The sequence below is a fragment of the Podarcis muralis genome, chromosome 11, assembly GCF_964188315.1.
Source record: "Podarcis muralis chromosome 11, rPodMur119.hap1.1, whole genome shotgun sequence".
NCBI classification, from domain to species: domain Eukaryota; kingdom Metazoa; phylum Chordata; class Lepidosauria; order Squamata; family Lacertidae; genus Podarcis; species Podarcis muralis.
The window spans coordinates 49,154,288-49,181,332 of record NC_135665.1 but is presented as its reverse complement, the minus strand read 5'-3'; the positions used below and the strand labels follow the sequence as shown (position 1 = coordinate 49,181,332).

Genomic DNA, 27,045 nt, shown 5'->3' with positions numbered 1-27,045 from the left:
GGACCGAGGCTGTTTAGGGCTTTAAAGGTCAGCACCAACACTTTGAATTGTTCTCGGAAACGTACTGGGAGCCAATGCAGATCTCTCAGAACTGGTGTTATGTGGTCCCGGCGGCCACTCCCAGTCACCAGTCTAGCTGCCGCATTCTGGATTAATTGCAGTTTCCGGGTCACCTTCAAAGGTAGCCCCATGTAGAGCGCGTTGCAGTAGTCCAAGCGGGAGCTAAATAGAGCATGCACCACTCTGGCGAGACAGTCGTGGGCAGGTAGGGTCTTAGCCTGCGTACCAGGTGGAGCTGGTAGACAGCTGCCCTGGACACAGAATAAACCTGCGCCTCCATGGACAGCTGTGAGTCCAAATGACTCCCAGGCTGCGCACCTAGTCCTTCAGGGGCACAGTTACCCCATTCAGGACCAGGGAATCCCCCACGCCCGCCCACCCCCTGTCCCCCCAAAACAGTACTTCTGTCTTGTCAGGATTCAACCTCAATCTGTTAGCCACCATCCATCCTCCAACCGCCTCCAGGCACTCACACAGGACCTTCACCGCCTTCACTGGTTCTGATTTGAAGGAGAGGTAGAGCTGGGTGTCATCTGCATACTGATGAACACCCAGCCCAAACCCCCTGATGATCTCTCCCAGCGGCTTCATATAGGTATTAAAAAGCATGGGGGAGAGGACAGAACCCTGAGGCACCCCACAAGTGAGAGCCCAGGGGTCTGAACACTCATCCCCCACCACCACTTTCTGGACACGGCCCAGGAAAAAGGAGCAGAACCACCGTATAACAGTGGCACCCCAGTTGTTGTTAATTACTTATACCCCGCCCATCTGGCTGAGTTTCCCCAGCCACTGGGCGACTTCCAACAGGAGATTAAAGATACATTAAAACATCAGTCATTAAAAAACTTCCCTAAGCAGGGCTGTCTTCAGATGTCTTCTAAAAGTCAGATAGTTGTTTATTTCCTTGGCATCTGATGGGAGGGTGTTTCACAGGGCGGGCACCACCACAGAGAAGGCCCTCTGCCTGGTTCCCTGTAACTTGGCTTCTCGCAGTGAGGGGACCGCCAGAAGGCCCTCGGAGCTGGACCTCAGTGTCCGGGCCGAACGATGGGGGTGGAGATCATGGATGTGGTCAGCTTTATCTGCAAAATACATAGTTAATCCTTCACAGCAGGCCTTTGGATTTTGCTTCCCCCATTTATATGCACATTTAGCAGAGAACTCATTAAGGCTGCATGCCCAACAAGCTGTCCTGGTGCACAGAACTGTGAATCATTACTCACTTTCACTGTTTTGGCCGTTGTTGAGTGTTGCATGTTTACAAAAGGTTTAGTAAAGCTATTTTTGTCTTTATAAACTATGTATGTTTATGTGATTTTCTAAGGTTTGCCTTGATTAAAATGTTAGCTGCTGGACTGAAAAAGGTCCTTATGGAACAGCTTGCATTTTGAGATAGTTACATACTTTGAACTGCACATTTTTTATATAGAAAAATACACACATTAAAGACTGTAAAGGGGGGGAGAGACCTTCTCCATCATGCTTCATGAAAATGATCTTTCTAAATACAGTAATGTGAAAGAAGGCTCAGACTGATGAGAAGTCCATTGAGCTGAATCTTTCTGCTTTTACTTTCCCTAACAAAATCACCAAGCGCTTGCCTCTGTCCATGTTTTGTTTTCAAGCCACGTGAAAGAAATGTAGTCATGTCATTTTAAATAGTTGCATTTATAAATATCAAAGGCACAGTTGATCCCTTTCATGCATGCACAGTTCTTAGAGGAGGAGCAGATACCAACAGAGGACTTTCCCTGTTGAGTTCTTTCTCTGTTGACCCTTGTCTGAGCACATGTACTTCAGGCACACTGTAATGCATGCTGGGAAGCCTATGAATTTCTCCTGTTCTGGTAGCACTGTGTGGGCATAACCTGTACATACATAAGTTTCTGTAGGAGGTTTGCTTGGACTTCCCTTTGCTGATAATGACTGGGTACATTGTCATGCACCCAGCACAATGTGCACCTTCCCAAAGGAAGTAAGGTAAAAGGACTGTGTTTGTTACCTAGAATGTCTCCGTTTTAAGGGACAGGTCAGCTAAGACTGCTGAGTTGTAGATAGGGCATTGATACGAGATTTTAGCTAATGACTAGTGGTTTAGAAACCGAGTCAATTGTGGTAAACTTAATAAATAATAAAATTAGCATATTGCGTTACACTTCTTTTCTGGAAAGGTGTCCAGTACTAACTACATCAGGCAGACTAATCAACATGGTGGTAGTTGCTCTTATAAATAAGTTAACGGCTGGAGTAACACGATGACATGTACTCAGTACTTGGATTAATAAATGATAAACCCTTTTTCTATTGCCAAAGGGAAGTAAACTATCTTATAGTGATGGCAACCAGCAGGGCATTTGACTGGATTATATCGAGGATCGTTGCTTCAGTCCTGACTGGGTGTAGTTATGACCACCTTGGTCACATCATCATCTTCTTCTTTTGACTACTGCTTTTATTTTCACTTCATTATACTGTACACCAAAAGCAATAGTAATGGCAACAAAGAGAAAGAGAAAAGATGAGAGCAAAAAAATGAAGGAAAAGAAAGGAGGGCTATGAGGAGAGAGAGGGAAAGGAATCATATTTCCATACAATTGCCCTTCATAAGTATGGCATCCAGGAATGTTTTTCCAAAGGAATTCATGAGAAGAGGGCAGCATGATTATGTTCCTTTACTTTCATATATTCAATAAATGGATGCCAAACTTTAGAAAATGTTGTCCATTTTTGGCTGGGGTAAGGTTCACTTTTCCATTAAAGCAGCGGTCCAGATCTGGAGATGCTGGTAGTCTTGCAAGTCTCCTGTAGCTGACTTCCATTGTTTGGCCACTGTGAGCCTGGCTGCTGCAAACAAGAATCAAAGTACAGTGGTACCTCAGGTTAAGTACTTAATTCGTTCTGGAGGTCCGTACTTAACCTGAAACTCTTCTTAACCTGAAGCACCACTTTAGCTAATGGGGCCTCCTGCTACTGCTGCACCACCGGAGCACAATTTCTGTTCTCAACCTGTTCTCAACCTGAAGCAAAGTTCTTAACCTGAAGCACGATTTCTGGGTTAGCGGAGTCTGTAACCTGAAGCGTATGTAACCTGAGGTACCACTGTAGTTCTTTATTAAAACCCTCAGTTTCTGAGCCATCCATAAAGGATAAAAGGGTCATCATCAGGTCCATGGGTAAAGATTGGGATGTGATGTGGCCTATTTCATAAAATATTTTCTTCCAGAAAGACTGAATAACAGGGCAAAGCCACCACATATGGGAGCATGTACACGTCCCTCCATACCCCCTACAGGAAGCTGGACTTGTATAATAATAATAATAATAATAATAATAATAATAATAATAATAATATCTTTATTGTCATTGCCCCCTCTCAGGGACAACGAAATTAAGTAATTCTTCTCAGGGTTTTGAGGGTACCGGTACCACCTGTGGAGAACCTTATATGCATTCTCCAAATGTGTGCTGAGATGGTGTGAAATAAAGGTTTGTCCTAGAGGGCTTGCCACTTTTCTGAGTCAATAGTTTCCCATCGTTGTTTTAAGGTATCTGTGGAACCCAATGAGGCTGCCAAGAGAATCCTATATATATTGGAGAGCAATCCTGTATCACATACTGAATTTTGTCTTAACATATTTTCAGAACTAGTTAAGTTGCATGAGCCCAGACTTCAGGGTTAGAAAGTCTGATGGAGAATTTGATGGTTCTGAATCCATGAATGTGGTATTCCTGAATATTTTTCTTTCAGTAACTCTCTTGTCACGAGTAGTGTTTCTGTAGAAATCACTGATTCTGTTATATCCCGGGCTTTAAATTGTTGCATCTTATCTTGGGAGTAAAATCCTGGATTATGTAAAAAAGGAGATTCATTCGGTTATTGTATGCAACTGGTAGCAAGGACTGCCAATCTCTCAGGCAAGATGTGGGGAAAGGTTTTGTATCTATGCTTAATGATAATATTTGCCAGTAAGAATCCAGTTGTTCATCATCTTTGTCTGGTTTGGGTAGTATTGTAATGATAAGAGTACATGGGATGGGTCCACCTCACCTAATAGCATTAAACAAAACACCTAGAAAGCGGGAGAGCTCCGTGTTGTATTTTTTTATTATATTCTCCTATATAGCCATCACTGCCAGGAGCCTTTCCAGGTTTCAGATTCTTTATTGCTCTGAGGATATCTACCGTATTTTTTGCACCATAGGACGCACTTTCCCCCCTCCAAAAATGAAGGGGAAATGTGTGTGCGTCCTATGGTGCAAATGCAGGCTTTCGCTGAAGCCTGGAGAGTGAGAGGGGTCGGTGCGCACCGACCCCTCACGCTCTCCAGGCTTCGCAGACCTCTCCGCAAGCAGTGGGAGCGTTCCCGCTGCTTGCGGAGAGTTGCCTGCATGCTGAAGCCTGCGCGCGCTGAGCTCAGCGCGTCCAGGCTTTGCGGACCTCTCCGCAAGCAGCGGGAGCGCTCCCACGGCTTGCAGAGAGCTGCCTGTTTGGGGGCTGGGGTCGGGGGAAGCTCGAGCTTCCCCCGCCCCAGCCCCGCGCCTGGGGGGGGAAAATAATTTTTTCCCCTTTATTTCCCCCCCAAAAAACTGGGTGCGCCCTATGGTCCGGTGCGCCCTATGGTGCGAAAAATACGGTAAATGATTGGTTTAAATATTCCATGTGGACTCTGTCCAGTTAACGTACCCTCAGTTTGTCCAGGCATATACTTGCTGTCTCCAAATTTGTATCAAAATTTTAATATAATTTTCCAAAAAGTTGTGTAAAACAATTCAGTATATGTTTGGTTTGATATATCTTCCCACCCCACCCCCATTTTTTAAAGGGCATAAATGGTGCGATTTTTCATTTCTGTTTTAATTTATTCTTCTTCTACACAGTGTCTCGCATCCATCTTTGGACACATGCCTCTTCAAGTTCTCTCCAGCACTGTCTGTTGTTTGCTTGCTGCATCCACATAAGTCCTGGTGTTCGTTCTAGATTGCCCCTTTACCCATGCAAAGGACTCTGAAGTTGGGACTAAAGTGAGTGCCATTAGAGGAGAGATAGTTCTGCTGCCTGTAGCTTTGCGTGAAATGTCCTATTTTCTAGCAGTGCATCAAAAGCCACCATGTTAATCCTTTAATTTAATTCAGATGCTAAATGTTAGCCATGTGTGTTGATTTCATGGCCAGACTCATTTTGTTTGCTAAAACGATAAATATAATGTTTTCCTTTTGATCCAGGTTTGTAGTTTACATATCTGGAGCATTCTCCGTTTATCAGCGGTAGATTTTTTAAAACTGCCATTGGAAAACAAGAGAATCCACTTAGCCTGAATCACAAAATCAAGCCTTTTTATAATTGGATCCCAGATGTCTTCATATAGAGCTCTGAAAAACATGCCTCTTGAAAACTCAGTGACGTCGTCAACATTCAGTCGCACATTTAATCAAAAGCTTTCGGGTGCCTTTTATATTTTCATTGGTGGTTGCATTTTTTAAAGTTGTGGATTGGACTTTGCAGCACATAGTTTTCCCCATTCATTCAGCTGTAAATGGAGACATGATGAATTGCTGGGACAGCCAAAAACAGTGGGAACCTCTTTGTGAACAGAACAGAGAGCCCTGATGTATGCTGAGTGTACCAGCCCATAAATTGTCCATGTTACTCTGGACAGATTTTTATAGGGAGACCCGATGTGCAAGAAAGAGTGAGAAAAGGTGTCTCTCTTTGGCTGATTGCTTTCAACTTTAATCCACGGCTGCTTTACTCTGTTCTCTTTCCCATTCTTGTGAATGACACCTGGAGCAGAATGTTCTTTGTCAAAGCTGGTGCAAAACAGAACACAGCAAGGGCCAGGCTATTCTTGCTGTGTAAATAGCCCTGGCACGGAGTGTCCCAGTTTTATTGGCCATCTAGGTCAACCAAGTAGGACTCCAGTTCTGCCTCACCATCTGTGGGAAAGGAAAGAGGCATCATGGAAACGCAACATTGCCAGGGCAAAAGACAGTGGAGGATAGTAATTTCAGTTTTCCGAGTTCTGATGCTTATGCAGCCAAAATGGCACCTTCCCCACCCCACACTCAAGGGAGAGGTTTTTAGCTTGGTTGAAGGAACATGAGACCTACAGAGGTACAGGAGATTGCAATAAAGAATTATCAGGGGAACCTCCTTCTCAACCACCCAATGAGGATTGTTGTTGTTGCTTAGTCGTTTAGTCGTGTCCGACTCTTCGTGACCCCATGGACCAGAGCATGCCAGGCACTCCTGTCTTCCACTGCCTCCCGCAGTTTGGTCAGACTCATGTTTGTAGCTTCGAGAACACCGTCCAACCATCTTGTCCTCTGTCGTCCCCTTCTCCTTGTGCCCTCCATCTTTCCCAACATCAGGGTCTTTTCCAGGGAGTCTTCTCTTCTCATAAGGTGGCCAAAGTATTGGAGCCTCAGCTTCAGGATCTGTCCTTCCAGTGAGCACTCAGGGCTGATTTCCTTAAGAATGGATACGTTTGATCTTCTTGCAGTCCATGGGACTCTCAAGAGTCTCTTCCAGCACCAATGAGGATTGAGTGCTGTGGAATACTGACTGTTCTGGGAGGGCAGAAAACCAGTGGAGAGGGGGAGTGGAATGGGATATTTTAAGGAGGCTGGGTACAAGCCAGCTAGCCATGAATCAGAGCATCCTGGACTGCTAAATCTTATGGCAGGTACCACTTCATTACTAAGAATATTTATGCTACTTGGGGAGGTGGTTCTCATAATTGTGATTATTTTCTTGCGGTTTGGCTGATTGTGCCGTGTTTTTACTTTTCTTATATTTTATTGATTGCAATCAAAGCTTATTCTTTTCTCTATCCCTGCAAGTTGTTTTGAAACTTTGGTGTAAGGGGATAAATGAATTGAATTAATAATAATAAATACTAACCGCGTCAAGATAATTGCAGTATCAAATCAAAAGAGATTAAGGGATCTCCTCCAGATTCCTAAAAGATGCAGTTGTCCTTATTTAGGTGGACTAACTGGACTGTCAACTGGGAAAATGTAAATAAGGTCCTGGGTTTTATTATCTGGACAAGAATTCTCCAATGCTGCTGCTGCTGATAATAATAATTATAACAATTATTTTATTATTTATATGCCACCCATCTGACCGGGTTGCCCCAGCCACTCTGGACAGCTTGCAGCAAAGTATAGGTACGCCATAAAACATCAAACAATAAAAACTTCCTTATACAGGGCTGTCTTCAATGTTGACTTTTCCATATGTAGTTGGTACATTTTAGACAGTGCTTAATTGCTGTCAATGATGGCACTTTACTAGTAAGCCTCAGTGAAATGTACTAATGCAGTGATATGGTTGAGTTGTAAGTATTTATACTGGCTTATGTCAGCATCTGGGTGGCATTAAACCTGTTTAATCATTGTAGCTGCCCAGGACGTGTATTTGCTTAAAGAAAGAAAGGAAAAAGAAAGTGGTAGACATTTGCTTTTAATTATTGGCAAAAGACCCACTAAGGCCAGTGTCCAAGCATGATTTCTCTGGCTTGGTACAAACTTGTAAGATGGACCACTTTTGCCCCTGGGATCCTGTGTCAGAAAAACTGGAAAATAAGTTGCTGATGTTGTTTAAACTTGTTTAAAACCCTTGTGTTTCTGGCCACATGATTTGTATTTCTAGACAAACCCTGGCAGCATGGCATGTTTTGTATATTCATCATACACAATGCCCTTTGGGTGTTGTTTCCTGACCTTAGGGTGTAGTGTCAATTCTTCTGTGCCCCTTGGAGACCAGAGGTCTATAACATTTGCTCACATACAGCCTGGTACCCATGAATCCTGTTAGCAACCGTGGCTCTAATCGGCCCTCAAGCCTCAGTGTCCCTGATGCTTATAGTGCTTGTTCCTCCATCTTGCTACTGGCCAGCTTCAACATCCCTTTGGTTTCTTCTGCTTATGCAGAGAAAATGGCAGGTGAAACTATAGGGATTTGTAATCTTTCAGAGATCACATCATAAGGGGGCACACATTTTCTCTCGCCGTCCTCTTCCTTTGCTTGTTCTGACATTGCTCTTGATTTTGGTTCTAACGGGGTGTTGTTGGTTTTTTTGGAGACCTGGGCACCCCATATAGATACAGGGAAACAGATTTGAATATCCTCAAGCATCACCTACAAATTGGCCTCATGTTCATGGGGTTATAGTCTCACCCATCTCCCCAAACCTAGTAAAGTGTACCCACACACACTAGTCCTTGCTCGGTCCCTGCATGAGGGTGGATGCATGCGCACAAGGACTTTCGCATGTTTTCGTTTCATACAGAATTGCGCTTTCCCTTGCCTTCTGCACTACTTCAGATGGTTTGCTGGATGCAGAACCCACGTTTAATCTCAAATTGCAATAAGGAACTCCTTTTAAAAAAATAATAATCATGCATGCGTGTTTTTCTCTATGTACAAAGGACGACAGGCTAGGATTTGTACATTTTCAGTTGCTGAATTTTGTGACAGGAGTAGGTTGCCATGCACAGCCCAAAAAGCAATGGCTACCAAAATAGCTTTGTCTACACAACTACCTAAAAACAAAGAAATTTTTTCTTTCTTTTCAACTGGTCACTTCTCCCTCCCCTCCCCCTCCCCCTTTCTTTTTCTTTGGATTTCTTTTTAAAGAAATAAAAATAATAATTCGTGGTGGTAACACCATGCAATGGGGCAGGGGCACAACCCACATGTAGATCATGTCCCAGCCACTGAAGACCAATCTTCTTCCATAATTATCTATCTATCTATCTATCTATCTATCTATCTATCTATCTATCTATCTAGAAAATGTACCGACCATCTTACACTATAAACAGCACTCACTCACAATAAGAGTAATACAAACCTACCTACAAAAAAATTGAGTGTGTGTGCAATAAGAAGACAGCAACCTAGAGAACTCATAAAACACAATCCACAATATTAATATTACCTAGGGATGTATCCATCATTAGTCCTGTGCAAAATAGACCCATTGAAATTAATGGCCACAGCTAACAATTTCAGTGCATCTACTCTGACTAAAACCTGGTTGGGCACAACCGTTAGTGTTAAAAGTATGGGTTTTGCATTTGGCTGACATGCATAAACATCATAAAAATGCACAATTCCTCCAGCTGTCAAAGGTTTCTTCTTCCATGGTGTGGTACGTGTCTGTTTCCTGTTTAATAAAAGAAAGAAAGCCTTCTTGAGCACAGAGTTAAATATGCAGTGATTTGTCTGGATTGTGGCTCCTATCTGCAAATGGTGCATCCTTAATCCTTGCACAAATAATTGTTTTGGAAGGGATTATTACAATGCACCTATAATTGTTCTTTTGTGGCTGTGAGGTGGAACCTGCAGGCCAGTCGCACAGTTATATACCTGCTGCTATATGGATTGAATGGCTCATGTTTTGATTTCATTTCAAATAGCTAGAAATGGTTGGCTCTTCTTTTGGCTGAACACATACTCTGAATGAACTCTTTTCTTGTGTGGCTGGTTTCAAGGTGGAAGAAGGCTGTGCAGTGAACTGAGAGGGATTTGGGAACAGATGAGATTTTAGGGCTAGAGGCAAACAAAACCCTGGCACATCACAAAAATAATGTGTTTCCTCTCCAGGGACAGTAGCAGACACATTGCTTAGGGCCCTAGGAGGACCTATTTCCATTTTATATCTTTTAAAAATGTGGCTGTGTGAAACTGGGAACTTTATTTTTCAACAAAGTGTATTTACCTTAATGAATAACAAGAGTAGTGGTGATTATGCTATTGATAATAGTGTGTGTATGCTATTGATAATAGTGTGGGACGCTGGTGGCGCTGTGGGTTAAACCACAGAACCTAGGACTTGCTGATCAGAAGGTCGGTGGTTCGAATCCCCATGACGGGGTGAGCTCCCATTGCTCGGTCCCTGCTCCTGCCAACCTAGCAGTTCGAAAGCACGTCAGAGTGCAAGTAGATCAATAGGTACCGCTCCAGCGGGAAGGTAAATGGCGTTTCCTTTCGCTGCTCTGGTTCACCAGAAACAGCTTAGTCATGCTGGCCACATGACCCAGAAGCTGTACGCCGGCTCCCTCGGCCAATAAAGCGAGATGAGCGCCGCAACCCCAAAGTTGGCCACGACTGGACCTAATGGTCAGGGGTCCCTTTACCCTTTACCTTTAATGGTGTGTGTACACACACACACACACACACACACACACACACACACACACATTTCCCAATTCCTTTTAAACCTTAACATCTCTTAAGCTTGGACATATTGTTTAGATTTGCCCTCTAAAAACTGGAATAAATCTGGGTGGGTGGGTGTTCAAGCTTGAGTTAAGTAAGGCAGGTGTTCTATAATGTAGCAGTATGATCAAGTGTTGTCAAAAATATGCCTTTCCCTTCTTAGCCTTTAGCAACTCTCGCCATTGCTTTTCACATCCCTTCTATTTATCCTCATTCCAAAGCTCTTCCGCATTTGGGATCAATTCACTGGAGACTCCAGATCCTGTGGAGATCTTCTAGAGACAATATTCGGCTTTTGAGAATATAAATGTTGATAATTATCCATTTGAATTCTTGCCTTTGTGCTGCGGGCGGCAATCCTGAAGCTACTCCTGCCAAAGTAGGATCTGTTTCAGGAATGTAGCCTTAGGAACTTCTCTTGATCATCCAGGCTCTCAAGGTCTTTCTACACAAAGCATGCTCTAAATTCATTGTGCAGTAAGCCATCCAGTCTGGTGATACAGCACCAACAGTGTCCTGCTCAGATGTAAAGGAGGCAAGTGATAGTTATACTGCTGTTTGACCCCCACTTTTCCCATAAACTCATACCAGCACATGGGGAGGGTGTACATCCTGCCATTAACTTTAAAAGGGAGAGGATTGTCATTTGATTGAAATAATTTTTGGTTGCTTAATCACATGCCTGTTGACTGGTTAAATTTAAATGAATGTCCTTTTGGGGATATTGAATAAAGTGTTGTTGGTGCTGTCTGTCCGAGAATTCCTGGATGACAGGATTCAGGTTTGGGGCAAGTCCTCTTTGGTGAGAGAACTCCAGCAGAGATTTAGAGTCACTAAATATGCAGCAAAACAAAGCATGGAAATATAGGCTGTCAGACCTTTAAATAGCCCCTTTTAAGTGAGTTCCAAAATTACCCTCTTCCCCCAACATAGGAAAAGACCACATGTTCGGCAAGTTGAAAACTGGTTTACCTACAGACTCTTCAAAGGTCGTGTTCATGTGCTTTTCCATGCATTAGTCAGAAAAGTTGCACAGCCAGTAAAGCTTAGCTTAGTTACAAAGTGATGAAAGTTCCTAGATTATTGGTACAGGAATTCAATAGTAGCTGCTGAGAGCTTGTGGTTGAGCACGAGCAACCAACTTCAACCTCTTCACATGCTAAACTCCTCAGGTAGACTTGGGTTACAACAATAAGCTTGATTACCCCTTTTCTTGCAAGGTAAGCGCACACTAAGAGGATGATCTTCAAACCATCCTAAATATATTCACAGAGGCTTATGAAAAGCTTGGCCTATCGCTCAACATCCAAAAAACCAAAGTGCTACACCAACAAGCACAAAACAACCCTTCTGCAGTGCCACAATCCAATTCAATGGTGCAGTGTTGGAAAGCATCCATCACTTCTTCTACATGAGCAGTTATCTTTCTACAAGGGCTGACATTGATGCTGAAATCCAGCATCGCCTGAGCTCTGTGAGTGCAGCTTTTTCCTGATTGAAGCACCGAGTGTTTGAGGACCAGGACATTTGCAGGGAAATCAAAATGCTTGTTTATAAAGCTATTGTACCACCAACCTTACTGTATGCTTGTGAAACATGGACCACTTAGCAATGCCATCTCCAACTCCTTGAAAGATTCCATCAACACTGTCTCCAGAAAAGTTTACATATCACTTGGGAAGACAGGCAAACTAACGACAGTGTATTGGAAGAAGCAAAGATCACCAGTGTCAAAGCAATGATTCTTCAATGTCAACTTCATAAGACCGGTCATGTTGTTTGGATGTCTGATTATCATCTTCCAAACCAGCTACTCTATTCTGAACTGGTGGTCAACAAAAGAGGTTTAAAGACTCTCTCAAGGCAAATCTTTAAAAATGTAGTACAAACACCGAAAACTGAGAAACATTGGCCTGCGAGTGCTCCAATTGGAGAACAGCCTTTACCAAAGGTGTCATGGGCTTTGATGACGCTCGTACTCAGGATGAAAGGGAGAAACGTGCTAAGAGGAAGGCACGCTTGGCAAACCCTCACCATGATCAACTCCTGCCCAGAAACCTATGTCCCCACTGTGGAATGACTTGTGAATCCACAATTGTCCTCCACAGTCACTTACAGACTCCCTGTTAAGACTGTGTTCATGGAAGACAATCTTACTCAGTTACGAGTGGAAGAAGAAGGAAGGGAACGTTATATCGCCAAGCCTGACACAACAGCTTACTCTATGGTATTATCCCCTTCATGCATTAATTGGACTTAATCATGTTGTTTAAACAAGAATTTACAACTTAATGAACCAATGGTGCTGCTCATTGTTAAAAAGAAATATTGTATTTCATATTTCCTTCTTCTTTTTCCATTGCAATAACGCCACCCGCATCCCATAACACCATAATTAAATAATGGTAAATATTTTCTCTCTTTATGTAAAATAATGGATTTCACTAGGTTAGCATCTACTTTGGGTTGTAATCTGGTATGTATGTACACAAACCACTGACCCAAAAGAAAAGAAAGAAGTATGCAGTGGTACCTCGGGTTACATACGCTTCAGGTTACAGACTCCGCTAACCCAGAAATAGTACCTCGGGTTAAGAACTTTGCTTTAGGATGGGAACAGAAATCGTGCTCCAGCGACGCGGCACCAGTGGGAGGCCCCATTAGTTAAAGTGGTGCTTCAGGTTAAGAACAGTTTCAGGTTAAGAATGGACCTCCGGAATGAATTAAGTACTTAACCCGAGGTACCACTGTACTGCAGAATGTTATTCTTTTATTGCCTTCACCCCCTTGGTGGAGTTCTTGATTTCTGCTCATTGTTAGCATAATTGCCTGTGATGTTGAGTTATAAGATGGCAGCATATGGGGCTGAAAAAACAAATTGCTAATGCCTACATTTGTTGGCTTACAGAATTCCTTTTGAGAGCTTTCTGTTATCGCCTATGGTAATGGCTGTTTCATGTTAGCCTTAGTCAAAAGTTCTGATCTGGGTGGTGATAATTCTAAACCCAGATGAACAGCAAAACTATTTACAGCCTTAACTAATTGGGATCTTTAGAAGCCATCCTGTTTTTTCGGTGATTCACTCTTACTTTCTCTGCCTCACACAAAGCTATATCTGAGTAACTTCCCACTGTTGATGGTAACCAGAGCTGAACTTCCTGTATCAAACTTCCCCTTTGATCGAAGCTTAATGTATCCCTTATAAAGATGACTTACATCCTATTTTTCTTATCCAGAAGATTCGTTTTAAATATGTTGACCTCTCTTGCATCCCTTTACCCAAAATGGAACCACTGCATCTCTTTGGTCTCTCCTACTTTCTGGGAGGCATTAGCCAAATTCCATGTATTTTGCAGTAATAATAATAATAATAATAATAATAATAATAATAATAAAGCAATAGATTTCAGGAGTACTGATTTATAGATTGAGAAGGCATGCTTTTTTCCTATATGGAGTGTTACTGGCAAAGATCTCCAAAGCAGACAGTGCCCTTTAGTAATTTGTCTCATATAGCAAATAATGCCAAACACAAGTATATCAAAGGATTTGGTTGATCAGATTTGATGACTAGGTGAATAAAATTGGAGTAGAAGAGAGCTATATCAAACTAAAAGTTAAGCTATAAAAAGGATACAAGAGTTCAGCTTCAACAGTAAATCTTTGAAGGCTAAAAATATGAAAATTGCTGTAATACATAAAAGAATGGCAGCACGTAGTGTGTCAGAAAGTATTTGAAATCTTAAATGCAAATCATCTTTATGGTTGTTTCTGCCATCTGGTGACCCCTTCCATTATTTTCGGTAAACCTTGCTGCTGGGTGAGTCAATATCTTCACTGGTATGAAAATTGGGTTGGTCATAAAAGGGCAAAGTTAGAATATACATTACACTTAGTCAAATAAAACATTAGCGCAGCAGTCCGTCCAGATGTTGCGGAACAACAGCTCCCATCAGCCCTAGCAATCGTGGCCAATGGCCAGTGGTGGTTGGGTTTCAATTTAGCAACCTCTGGTGGACCAAAGATTCCCCACACTTGCGTCAATGAATGGGAGATGGTGTTTGGCAACAATATTTCAGGAGTTGTCTGTAACATTTTTATCATTTTGCACCTGCAGACCATGCCAAGAATAATAAAGAGTATCCTTTAATTATATATAGAGAAGCTCATTTGCCTCTTATGTTAACATTGGGGTAGTCTTTGTCCATGTCAAAGGATTAGTGTAGCATGTCGAATGGGAATTCACAGTTAGTTGCAGCTTCTGTAACTCCAGATGTATATTTTGGCCTATTTGCATGTCGTATTAAACTCAGGGTGGAGAAACTATTATCGCCCAAGAGCCACATTTGCTCACGGGCAACTCTCTCCTTTATTCTTATTCCATCTTTTTATTAGTGTTTCAAGGCAACTTGACAGCTAGCACCATTGTATTGGTTGAAAAGAGATTGGAGGGGCACTTGCCCATCCAGCTCAAACCTTAAGCCACACTGGTGAAAGATTGAGTTCCAGTGATCAAGGAAAAATGTTTTATCACTAGTTCTTCTAATTTTAAAGATCCACTCCATGCAGTTCTCATAAAGCACGGCACATTTGTGAGTTTCAGTTAATTACTTACTTTGTTTAAGGCATTCCTTAGAAGTTTTATTGACTATTCCTCTGTAGTTGTCACCACTCCATTAGACTTTATGACTCTCTTTGGTGTAATAAAACTAATTAGCTATATAAAACAAGCGAGTGGATCCTGTTCCGTAAAGTCTTCTCATAAATAACCGTCCTTTTAAAGCCTCTTAAGGCGTCTCTGCTCTGTGTGTTTTTCTTCAGATAAATGTGAAGAATTGACAAATACATTTTGTCATCCTTATCTCCTAAGAATTCCTCTATCCAAAGCCTATGAAACTCTGCACTTGAATGTTTGTGGGAGCTGTTAAACGAACTGACGATGTTGAATGTTTGTGGCTGACTTAGAAGTTCCCCATTTTGAGACCATATTGAATGCTGCCTTACTCAACTGCAGTTCATGACCAGTGTGGCCCATATGCTAACAAAGCCTGTCGCAGTGTTTGGGGGACTTCGGAAGTCCACAGTTGTGCAGGAGGAATAATCCCAAGGCAGCTTTGGTCCAGTTTTTGAAAGGGCTCTTCTAGCATGGAAAGGGACGCGGGTGGCGCTGTGGGTTAAAGCCTCAGCGCCTAGGACTTGCCAATCGAAAGGTCGGTGGTTCGAATCCCCGCGGCGGGGTGCGCTCCCGTTGCTCGGTCCCAGCGCCTGCCAACCTAGCAGTTCGAAAGCACCCCCGGGTGCAAGTAGATAAATAGGGACCGCTTACCAGCGGGAAGGTAAACGGCGTTCCGTGTGCTGCACTGGCTCACCAGATGCAGCTTGTTACGCTGGCCACGTGACCCGGAAGTGTACCCCTGCCCATACGCCCTATAGAGTGAGATGGGCGCACAACCCTAGAGTCTGTCAAGACTGGCCCGTATGGGCAGGGGTACCTTTACCTTTACCTAGCATGGAAAGATGCAACATCATGGACATATCCCATTTGGACCACTACCTAACACTCATCTCCTTTATCGTCAGCTTGTGCAGAAGATGCTGAGTTAATTTGGGGGCCTAGTAGTGAACAACTGTCAGATATGTTTCACCAGTTGTCTGATTTGGCTGCCCTGTTCAAAGACTAAAACTGGGTTAGGCATTATACTGTTAAGATCATTCTTAAGCATTGGTTCTGATTTACTGTAACTGTTGAGGTTGTCTCCTTGGATGGAATATCTTACTGCTGTTCTGTTCTGTTCTGTTCTGTTCTGTTTTTTCTTAACCTGTTTTGCATATGGTTAGGAATGGGTTTTTCTTTTCTAATATGGTTCAAATTAGCTTAATTTCAATCAGATGCATCATTTTTGGGTATGTCGTTTACTCAGAGTATCTATTGCCAGACAAGTATGGAAAGCTCCTCTGGCGTTGACTGTAGTTTCAGGGTATTTATTCCTTCTGTCCTGAGTGCAGAGCAGCATCCTGCAAGTGGGTTAAAAAATGGGTTTAAAAAAATAACAACAAATGAATATTGGAAGACCATTTCATAAAAAATTCTCACTACTTTGGGGCAGTTGGGGAACATCTCCCGTTGATCCTTTTGTGGTATTCGAAAAGGAGGGTGTAGACTAAAATGCCAGATCTCTGAAAACCGAATGCTAAAATACAGCATTGCGTTCTTGGTGGGAATTGTAATACATTGTATAGTGGTTTGTGTCGGACTAGGACCTGAGAAACCATGACTCAACCTTGAAGCTCATTTCTCAGCCAGACCTACCTCAAAGGGTTCTTGTGAAGATAAGATGAGATGGGGAGAACCACATACAGTGGTACCTCGGGTTACATACGCTTCAGGTTACATACTCCACTAACCCAGAAATAGTGCTTCAGGTTAAGAACTTTGCTTTAGGAGGAGAACAGAAATTATGCTCCGGCGGCGCGGCGGCAGCAGGAGGCCCCATTAGCTAAAGTGGTGCTTCAGGTTAAGAACAGTATCAGGTTAAGTACGGACCTCCGGAACGAATTAAGTACTTAACCCGAGGTACCACTGTATATTATCTTGAGCTCCTTGGAGAAAAAGTGGAATAGGAATGTGAGAAATAAACAGTGCGGCCTGCGTTGTTTGCGACTTGCATTCTAGCACTTTTCACCTTGCTGTGATACACTCCAACCAGCTCCCAGGAATCTTCTGCAACCTTGTCCATAGCATCATCTGTTTATTTCCCAATCACACAGGTGTTTCAGTTGGCTTACAGTTTTCCATCTCATTATGTTTAGTTGTATGTGGGCTTGATTAAATTTATGTTGGGGTAGGTGGGAGGAGAGTCACACTTTGGCAGTGAGAAAATAAAGCTCCATAAATCCTTTTAATTGTCAAATACAGGGCATACTGGACATATGTCTTTTTATTGTGTCTCTTTTATACATTATAGTATGCAGAGTATGCTACATGGGTAATGGGTCTCTGTAAAATCAAAAGAAACACAAATTTGAAGAGCTTAAAACTGAACTCAGTCAGAGAGTCAGCTGTTTCCAGAAATTATTTACATTCTCTGATCATGAATATGTCCCCATTACCTTCCAAGAGAGCATTTCAATCCCTTTTAAAATTGCTTTGAATCACTCTTTGGCAATAAGAAGCATTTCAGAAAATCTGTTTTGCAGATGTGGAATCTACCGCTTTTAAAAAGCCAGTTACACGTAAAATGGGTTTGCATTGTGGATTACGTGTCAGCCCTTCCAGCTGAAGAGTAATTTTGTAGATCTTCAGATTTTTCAATGTGAGTTTTTGTTTTTAGTCCGTGACACAGGCGCAAAATTGAATTTAAATGCCCTGTGTTTCGATGTCTTCCTTCAAACTAATGTGTGATTAATTTTGGCATATTTTTCTGATGTTTACTTTTCAGCAATGCAGGCATCACCCCCATGCCTCATTTTCTTTTGAGCAGTGCATGAGCTTTATTAATTCCTTTACTAATCCTCTTTACGAAACAACAGACTCCAACGCTTTGGCCTTCGTCCGTTCAGTAACACATTTATTATGCTTTATTTATTTCTAGTTTCACCACATTCTGTTTATTTCTTTGGTACTTTTCCATCATGGAACTGAAGGTGATGTGCATGGGGTTCGCAGGAGAAGACCCAGGCTGGTTTAGCCTCAGGAAGGTAGTGACATCCTGTCAAAGTCTAAGGAGAGAAGCATCAGTTGTACACAAAGAGGAATGAGCGTGGGCAGGGCAGTGTGTTAAATGTATGAGAAAGCAAAGGTGGGTGTGGGGGTCCTGCACCCGCAGACCCTGTTTTTTTACCTTCCTCAGTCCCATCCTTATAACTGTTGGTCACCATGGGGATATTATCTGGAAGTGTAGACCATGAGCACTGGCCCTATGCTCAAAGCATCTGCAAGGGAGCTGATTACAGAAGGGAGCTGCAAATCAACCAGCAGAACTTGCTGCTCAGAACCTCCTTGGGGTGAGGAATCAGGTGGCCATGGGAAGCCAGTGATGCTCTTCTTCTGGCTGATAAGTGTACAGTGGTACCTTGGGTTACATACGCTTCAAGTTACATACGCTTCATGTTACAGACTCCGCTAACCCAGAAATAGTACCTTGGGTTAAGAACTTTGCTTCAGGATGAGAACAGAAATTGTGCGGCGGCGGCACAGCAGCAGCAGCAGCAGCGGGAGGCCCCATTAGCTAAAGTGGTGCTTCAGGTTAAAAACAGACCTCTGGAATGAATTAAGTTCTTAACCCAAGGTACCACTATATGGCTGAAGTAAGCCTTTGAGCTGTTTCTTCTGTCCCTTCTTAAGCTGGTTCCTCTTTCATTTGTCTTATGCCTGCTGTGCTGGCTTGGTTTGTCTCTTCTTCGTGCTTTTTGAAGTGCCCACCCCCCCATACCCATAACTTCCTCTGGACCCTGAGTGAGAGGCAAGAAAGGGAAAGTCTCCCAGGTTAAGAGACTGGGAGATGAAAGAAAAGTTCCCAGGTGAGAGCTGGAAGGGCCTGCCTCCTGTGTGGGACAAGTGTTACCTTTGAGAGAGGACTCTGCATTTTCTTTTCCCTTTCCCTGTTTTGTTTTTATTTAGATTAGCTACTTTTATTTTATTGTATTATGAAAGATCTTTGATAAAATCTTAGGAGAAGAAAGAAAGAAACTTCCTCCATAGACCAATAGGTGTGGATATAACTCCCAGTGATATTCCTATAGCTTCCTGGAGTAATAGGCACTGCCTGTTGGTATGTCAAAACAATAGCTTTTGTCATTGACTGGAAGATCCATCATTAATGGCTACATTTTGCAGGATGCCCACATATGAAATGCATAGTAGTTGCGCATCATGTACGATTATGAAGGGCTGAAATGCATATACTATATGAGTTGCCAGAGGCTTTTCTCTTTGGCCAGCCCAAATAATTCTTGGCATCTAACTATATACAGTTTGTGTGTCTCATAACTTGTATGAATTTGCTAGTGTGTGGTCCAGCCGTTGGGTATGCCCACTTTTGTTTTGTGAAACCTGCTAGAAATCCGACTCTTGGTCTTTGCTCAGACAGCCTTATCTTCTTGGTAGATGGCTGCCTTGATACAGTAGTAGCATTTGACTTGGCAAAATACCTGATAAACTGTATTCTTGGATCCCAAGTCTTGGTTGTGTAGTCTAAACAAATGAACTTTGTCCAAAGTGCTCTTTGATTCATTTCTTTATAATTAATTATCTCCTCTCCCTGCCAAATATTGAAATGTTTTTATTCGTTGGATGCCAGAAGACGTTTGAGTTAAAGTCTGGAAGAAATTCAGCATTTTGAAAGGATGGAAGTCTGTTGTGTATAGGAATATTTAGCCAGTCCACCTGTATTTATGTCCTTCTCCATTCCCATTCCTGCACTTTCAGCTGTTTTATGTATATCTAAGAAACAGTAAAATCTGGCGGTGGGGGTATGTCTATATATCTCTTCATAAAGCTTGTATCTTGCTATTTGCCTAAGGTCCCAGAGTGGATTACAGCACTGAAAACATAAAACAGTGCACATAAAATAATAGAATATCAACAATACAGTTGTATCTGAGCGGTGTGTACACCTTTACTAACCTAGAGTCCTCAGGATGTTTGGGGCCATAACTCCTATAATTCCCAACCATTATGTTAAAGTTCTTTATGAACTCGTCAGATATATGAACCCAATATTGCTCCACAACTCTCCTGTTCAGTTCTCTCCATTCCCCACTGGAAGCAGTCTTTGTCCACATCCCTCCATCCATCCCCCACCCCAGTAACATTTTGCTGGATTCCTGGGCATGTTGAAAAGATAAGCAGCTAGCAGGCCCACCCCTGCTGCCAAAATGGCAACTTGCCTGGCCATTAGGCCAGCGCAGATACTTTTCAGTGATTTTTAAAAATCTAAATTGGCATTGGATGACTAGTTTGCGAGAAGGACAAATGAGCAGTAAGTGGCTTGAACTGAAGCCTGTGTTGCAGATGTGATGAAAAGCACCTCCTAAGGGTCACAGGCAAGATGCTACCCATGGGTAGCTATGCTTCACAATCCTCTAAGCTTTGCGCAGCTCCAGCCTACTTATTTATTTATTCATCTAATATTTCTGAGCCCTACCTTTTATGAAAACCTTCATTGCAAGACAGCTCACAAAAACAAATTAATAAATAATATCTGATGCCGTACATTCCTTGGGTGTAACAGTATTTATGCATGAAGATGTTGATCTGCATGAGAGCCAGTGTAGTGTAGTGCTTAAGGGGGGTAGATTCGTAATCTGGTGAACCGGGTTCGCATCTCCGCTCCTCCACATGCAGCTGCTGGGCTAGTCCTTGGGCTAGTCACACTTCTCTGAAGTCTCTCAGCCCCACTCACCTCACAGAGTGTTGTGGGGGAGGAAGGGAAAGGAGAATGTTAGCCGCTTTGAGTCTCCTTAAAGGGAGTGAAAGGCGGGATATCAAATCCAAACTACTACTACTACTACTACTACTACTCTTCTTCTTCTTCTTCTTCTTCTTCTTCTTCTTCTTCTTCTTCTTCTCATCGTTATGTACCCCCTTCATGTAAAACTAATGCATTACTAGGTCCTTGGGCAGTCTCTGTTTTCTGGTATGCAGCTCAGAGTACATCACTAAGCATTTTTTCCCCTATGGGGGGGTAGCTTTTGGGTATACCTTTCAGTGTATACTAGATTCCCTTTTCTTTCAGCGGCCTATCCAGATATAAAAGGTTGATGGATGGGTTTTGAGTTGCAGCTGCTCTATAATAAGCACACCTGATTCATGGTGAGGTGGTTTGAACTGAAGCCTTGGCATTCTGTTGCAAATTCTTAAAGCAGTTACAGGGTGCTTCCAGATGCGCTGCTTACGTAGAGAAAATGCAGTTGTAACGCCACACTTTCTAATGCAATTATGCCATCATTTTTCTAATCACAAAACGCCTGGGAAGTTGCACTGGAAAGCGTGAGATAATAACCACTAGCTGGCATTGTTGAATGACCCTCATGTGAACCTATCCGGCAAGTTGTATAACCTCCACACAAGTTTTGTGTGAGCAGACCAACATGAATGCTCAATGAACAGCTGGTCTGGACGCTCCCACAATCCATACTACTCATATAGCCTCCTTCGGCAGCCAGTGAAGGACAGGTTGTTACAGAGCTTTTGGGTACATCTAAGGCCATCTTAAGGGACGCGGGTGGCACTGTGGGTTAAACCACAAAGCCTAAGACTTGCTGATCAGAAGGTCGGTGGTTCGAATCCCCACAACGGGGTGAGCTCCCGTTGTTCGGTCCCTGCTCCTGCCAACCTAGCAGTTTGAAAGCACGTCAAAGTGCAAGTAGATAAATAGGTACCACTCCGGCGGGAAGGTAAACGGCGTTTCCATGCGCTGCTCTGGTTTGCCAGAAGCAGCTTAGTCATGCTGGCCACATGACCCGGAAGCTGTACGCCGGCTCCCTCGGCCAATAAAGTGAGATGAACGCCGCAACCCCAGAGTCGGCCACGACTGGACCTGAGGGTCAGGGGTCCCTTTACCTTTAAGGCCATCTTGCCCATCTGCGGAACTTCAGGTCCTCTGTTGGAGCAATCCATGGTGGGTGTGGTGACCCTTGAGAACTCTTGTGCTACTCCCACCTTGTAACAGCAAATATTCCCTGGGCAATCTCCAGGGCTACCTTGCTTACAATGCCTCATTCTCTGTGGGTCATTCTTCAGATTGAAGTGCCAACAGTGACCCAGAGAGCCCTTGGGAGTTCCGCCGTCACTTGGATGCAGCTGTCTTAGGCAGCTGCTGCCATCTGGAGCTAGTAGCTAGCTAGATACCAAAAGCACTAATCCACTGCCCCTCCTGATCTGCTGCTCGAGACAAGGGAATTACCTGGGCTAATAGGTGGGGCAGCCTTAACCAGCTTGCCTTTATTTTTGTACTTGGTGGAATATGGTCTACCTGCTGTAGCACAGCAAAGCAGACCATCTAACCAGACCTGCTAGATCAGCACTGTTCAATTACAGTAATGTTCTGTGTCTGCAGCAGGCCATTACAGCCTAATGAGGAATAATTGGTCAACTTTGCACTTAATCTCACAGGCATAGATTGATCACTGCAACATCAAACTAAGTAATTATTCAAGTTAGTGTAAACAGAGAAGAGGTGGGGGAGGGAGGCATTGTAGCCATTTTCACACACACTAAACACATGGAGAGGTGAGCAGGATTGCACCCACTGCCCCTGCTCTCAACTGCCACATGTTCAACTGTAGCTGTGAATAGATACGTTCTCTGCACTATTGTAAATGAATTTCTTAGTAACTTCCTATCCTTGCAATTTTATTCTCCCCTTCTCTTAACATTACAGGCTGGGAGATGCATTGTTTTCTTATGCACTCCTAGGTTTTCTGTATTAAGCACGCATTTAAAATAATTACATAAAACAACATTGCGGTTGTGGTTTGTTTGCGTCATAAGAAAATTGGGTTTTTCAAAACAACTGGGATTTATTTCACCTTTTAAACTGTTTGGCAAACCATTATTTTCTGTTGATCTCTTCCTTAGGACTGTGAGGACATGGGACGTTACCAATGACAAAAAGCACAAAGGTGTGTTTAAACCACGGTCAGCCCAAGGTAAACGGGTGATTCCCACAAGCTGCACCTACAGCAGAGATGGCAAACTCATCGCAGCTGGTTGCCAAGATGGGTCCATACAGATCTGGGATAGGAATATGAATGTAAGTGGCCATCTTTTTTCATACACCAACTGTGAAAATGGGAAGTGCTGAATGTGTAACCTGATTAAATCCCTTAAGGCTTTTTTTTCTGACTTAAAGTTATGCAGTCCCTTCCAACTATACCACCTTCATATATGCTGGCAAACAAATGTTATTGATTCAGGTGGCTGTTCTTTTCAAGCAATATTAAATAAAATGAAGTCTTTTTTTGGCGTTTTCCATCTTAACAATAGCCATTTCAAACATCCATTGCTGGCAAACGTTGGGGCTGTACACTCCCCCTCCCCCTCCCCATGCCCTCAAGATCTTCATGTGTTTCCAAACCAAGTTCTCCAGTATGTCCAGAATGGGAAAATATTTTTTTAAACTTTGTTAACTAATCAGGATTTTAAGCCTCAAATGTGAAATTGCAGAACTAGAATGCATCTGCAGATGTGACCCGATGAAATTCAGATTTAACTGAGGGTGAATTAAAGTGTCAGTGGTCTCTTTTTGTTGCTGTTTCTTCGCCCCCACTGCTATCCGCACTAAAATTTGCTCCCTAAAACTAGTGGTTCCACCCCTAACCACTAACTGAAGCAGGCTGGAACCCCTGTATTTCCTTGTGAAGTTGTGTACAATGATGCTGAAAAGACTCGGGTTGAAAATGCACTGTGGATTAAATTATACAAGCAAATTCAGGGGCATCTGCAGTAGCCTGACCATCAGATGATACTCTGGCCAAATGGCGCTGAAATTTCACATGTCTTTTCTGCTTATTCATAAACACCTGAAAAGGTGAGCATGCACACCCGTGTACGGTGTCATTCCTAAGGCACACAGAAGTTCATGCAGAGAAAGACATGAATAAGCAGACTATTAGGAATGCTGCTGTTAACTCTACACCAGGAAACGTAATATTTGAATACTGTCTGCATTTACATCAACAGCCGCACAGGTGATGAAAGCCAGCCTCTGAAAAAAATATTATTCTGTTGGAACAAGTTTACGCTTGGAATAGCTTCCTTAAAGCCTCATGCCATTAAGAAGTTTTACTAGGTTTATAGTGGAAATAATAACAGAAATAAAAAGCTGGCAATCAAAATTAGTCAGAATTTAGCTGGACTAACATTATTGTAGGCTTGTGGCTGAGTATTTATGATAATGTAACTCCTTTCACTTCCTATACACCTCCTTTTTTGAAACAGTATGAAAGACTGAATAGGTTGATATTGCCATACTAAATTATGTGACGACAACATTGTTCTCCCAGATCACTTAACAGCCAGTGTTGTGGAGAAGCTTTGTCATACCTTCAAGGATTTACTATGTACACTTTTTTATTATTTAAGAGGAAGTATTCTTGCATAATTATCAGGATCAAAAGGTTTGTTATAATAAATGAAGCACAGTTAACCTGCAGACAGTGCAAGTAGTTGGGAGGTAGAGCACTGCTACAAGTCAAAGGGAAGGGTATTGCCTCCTTGCTCATATGAAATTTATGTACTGAGTTTTTTAAAAAATGCTTTGAGCTTCTTTTTACAATTAAGCAAAATGAATTATTATTATTATTATTATTATTATTATTATTATTATTATTATATTGAATTTATATACCGCCCTATACCCAGAAGTCTCAGGGTGGTTCACATAAAAAGATCACATTATACAAAATAAAAATAAAAGCAATAATACCCCCCTCCCAAAGAGCCACATTTTAAAAATTATTGGATGTTGATCAGGTCAACCAAAGGCCTGGTTAAAAAGGAACGTTTTTTGCCTGGCACCCGAAGCTGTATAATGAAGGAGCCCGGCGAACTTCCCTAAATGTCTAAAGTGGCAAACAATAATAAAACACAATGAAATAAAATAACAAAGCAAACTAATTTTTTTAAGTCAAGCTCTTCAGTAACGCATAGCCTACAAGTTGTAAAAATCAAGGGAATGGTCTCACTCAATGATCAAGCACTGAGGAGAAGGCAACCTTGCTGACTTGTAGCCCATTACTAGGGCTTGAGTCATGCACCAGAAATATTTATTCTGTCATGAAGCTTCACTGTTACAGAAAAGAGAGCATGGCTGGGAGGAGGGGGCTTACTGTAGCAGTCCTCACAGAGTGCCTTCCCTTGTTGCTCCATTTTCCATTGACGTCTGGCCCATCAGCCTGGAATAAATTCAAGACTTTCTTGAATTTTAATAAAGGAAGGATAATATGACATCAAGAGGAGATAACCAAGAAGCTAACCAGAGTTCTGTTATATGTGTGCTTCTCTTCAAAGAAGAATGCCTCTTTGCAAAACTTTCTCTGATAGTTCACATACAGGTTTTCCATTGTGTCACAAAAACTTCATTAATTTTATTTCTGGTGCACAGAGAGCACAGTTGTGTACATGCATAGTTTATGAAAGCATTCTGTATAACGAAATAATAAACCGTATGTGAAAAGTTCGAACAGTCTCCACAGACTTCGCATTTTCGTTTTCACTGAGTCATCGTCGTTTTTTGGAAACTTGATTCACCCATTTTTTGCCCTTGTGTAAAATAATACCTGTCAAGTCATTATTTTTATTATTATTGCAATTCCCCCAATTTCTATGTTACAGTTAAAATTAGGTGACAACTCTCCCCTTCTGACCTCCTAGAGAATAGAGAGGCAGACCTGTGGTGTTTCTCTTTTCGCCTCCAAAAGGGTAAAGAGAACACTTGTTGTTACAGATACCAAACATAAGAAGATTCCTTTCAGATGCAGAGGATCATCTAGTCTAACATCCTGTTTGAGAGCAATCTGCCGGATGCCTCCGGGAAGCGCATAAGCAGAGCATTGAAGGCAATAGCCCTTGCCCGCTGCTGGCATTTTGTGACATACTGCCTTGACGTACTGCAGGTTCCACAGAGCCAGCATGAGACGTGGCCAGTGATATGCCGTGAATTTGTCTAAACATCTCTTATTTTATCAAGTGGGTGGCCATTGCCAGATCTTATAGGTGTGAATTCCACAAATTAATTGTGCATCATATGAATTACCGTATTTTTCGCTCTATAGGATGCACCATCCCATAAGGCGCACCTAGTGTTTTTGGGGGGAAATAAAGGGGGGGGAATTATTTCCCCCCCCCCAGGCGCGCCCAGCCTTCCACATTCAAGCAACTCTCCGCAAGCTGCGGGAGCCCAGCGCCGGGCTCCCGCGCCTTGCGGAGAGCCGCGCGAAGCCTGGGTGCGCTGAGCTCAGCGCGCCCAGCCTTCGACATTCAAGCAACCCGACATTCAAGCTCAGGGTGCCCAGCCTTCGGCATGCAGGCAACTCTCCACAAGCCGCGGGAGCCCGGCGCGGGCTCCCACGGCTTGCGGAGATCTGCGCGAAGCCTGGAGAGCGAGAGGGATCGGTGCGCACCGACCCCTCTCGCTCTCCAGGCTTCAGCGAAAGCCTGCATTCACCCCATAGGACGCACACACATTTCCCCTTTATTTTTGGAGGGGGAAAAGTGCGTCCTATGGGGCGAAAAATACGGTACTTCCCTTTGTCCTGCCCTAAATAAACTGAGGAGGAAGCACCTCTCCCCTATATATACAACTGTGTTGTAAATTTGTAGGTGTTGCAGATGTGTTGTAACTGGACAGCACACAAACATGTACAGTGCTATGCATTTTTAATTATGATTTCTCTGTCTAGTTTATAGTTTTGGTGGGCTCTATAATATTATAATGGTTACAGAAATGAGTCTGCCGCTTGTGTTCCGCTTTGTTTCATTTCTTTTTTTAATGATAAAATAACACAAAAAATAGGAATGCAAATACTTCAAATACTTTCATCAGATTCTTTCTTGAGTTTTCCTTCAGGCTGAATTTTGCCTTGCATCACCCGGTTGGAAATACTATTATTTACAATGCAAATTATCCAGTAAATTAACAAGGTGTTTGACTGTTGGTCAGGTTTACAGCAGTCAAAATTGCTAACAATGAGGAAAAACACCCTTTCTGCCTTTGTTTGCATGACAAACTGATGGTTTCATAGGAGCCTTT

General features: G+C 42.7%; 1 protein-coding gene across 1 annotated transcript in view; it reads left to right on the top strand.

Moving 5' to 3' along the window:
- WDR70 (WD repeat domain 70) overlaps positions 1–27,045 on the top strand; it is a 119,490-nt gene that overhangs the window by 53,498 nt on the left and 38,947 nt on the right. Inside the window, exon 10 of the mRNA XM_028748764.2 lies at positions 22,872–23,046. Coding sequence (XP_028604597.2) covers positions 22,872–23,046 — 175 coding nt within the window. The remainder of the gene's footprint in view (positions 1–22,871; positions 23,047–27,045) is intronic.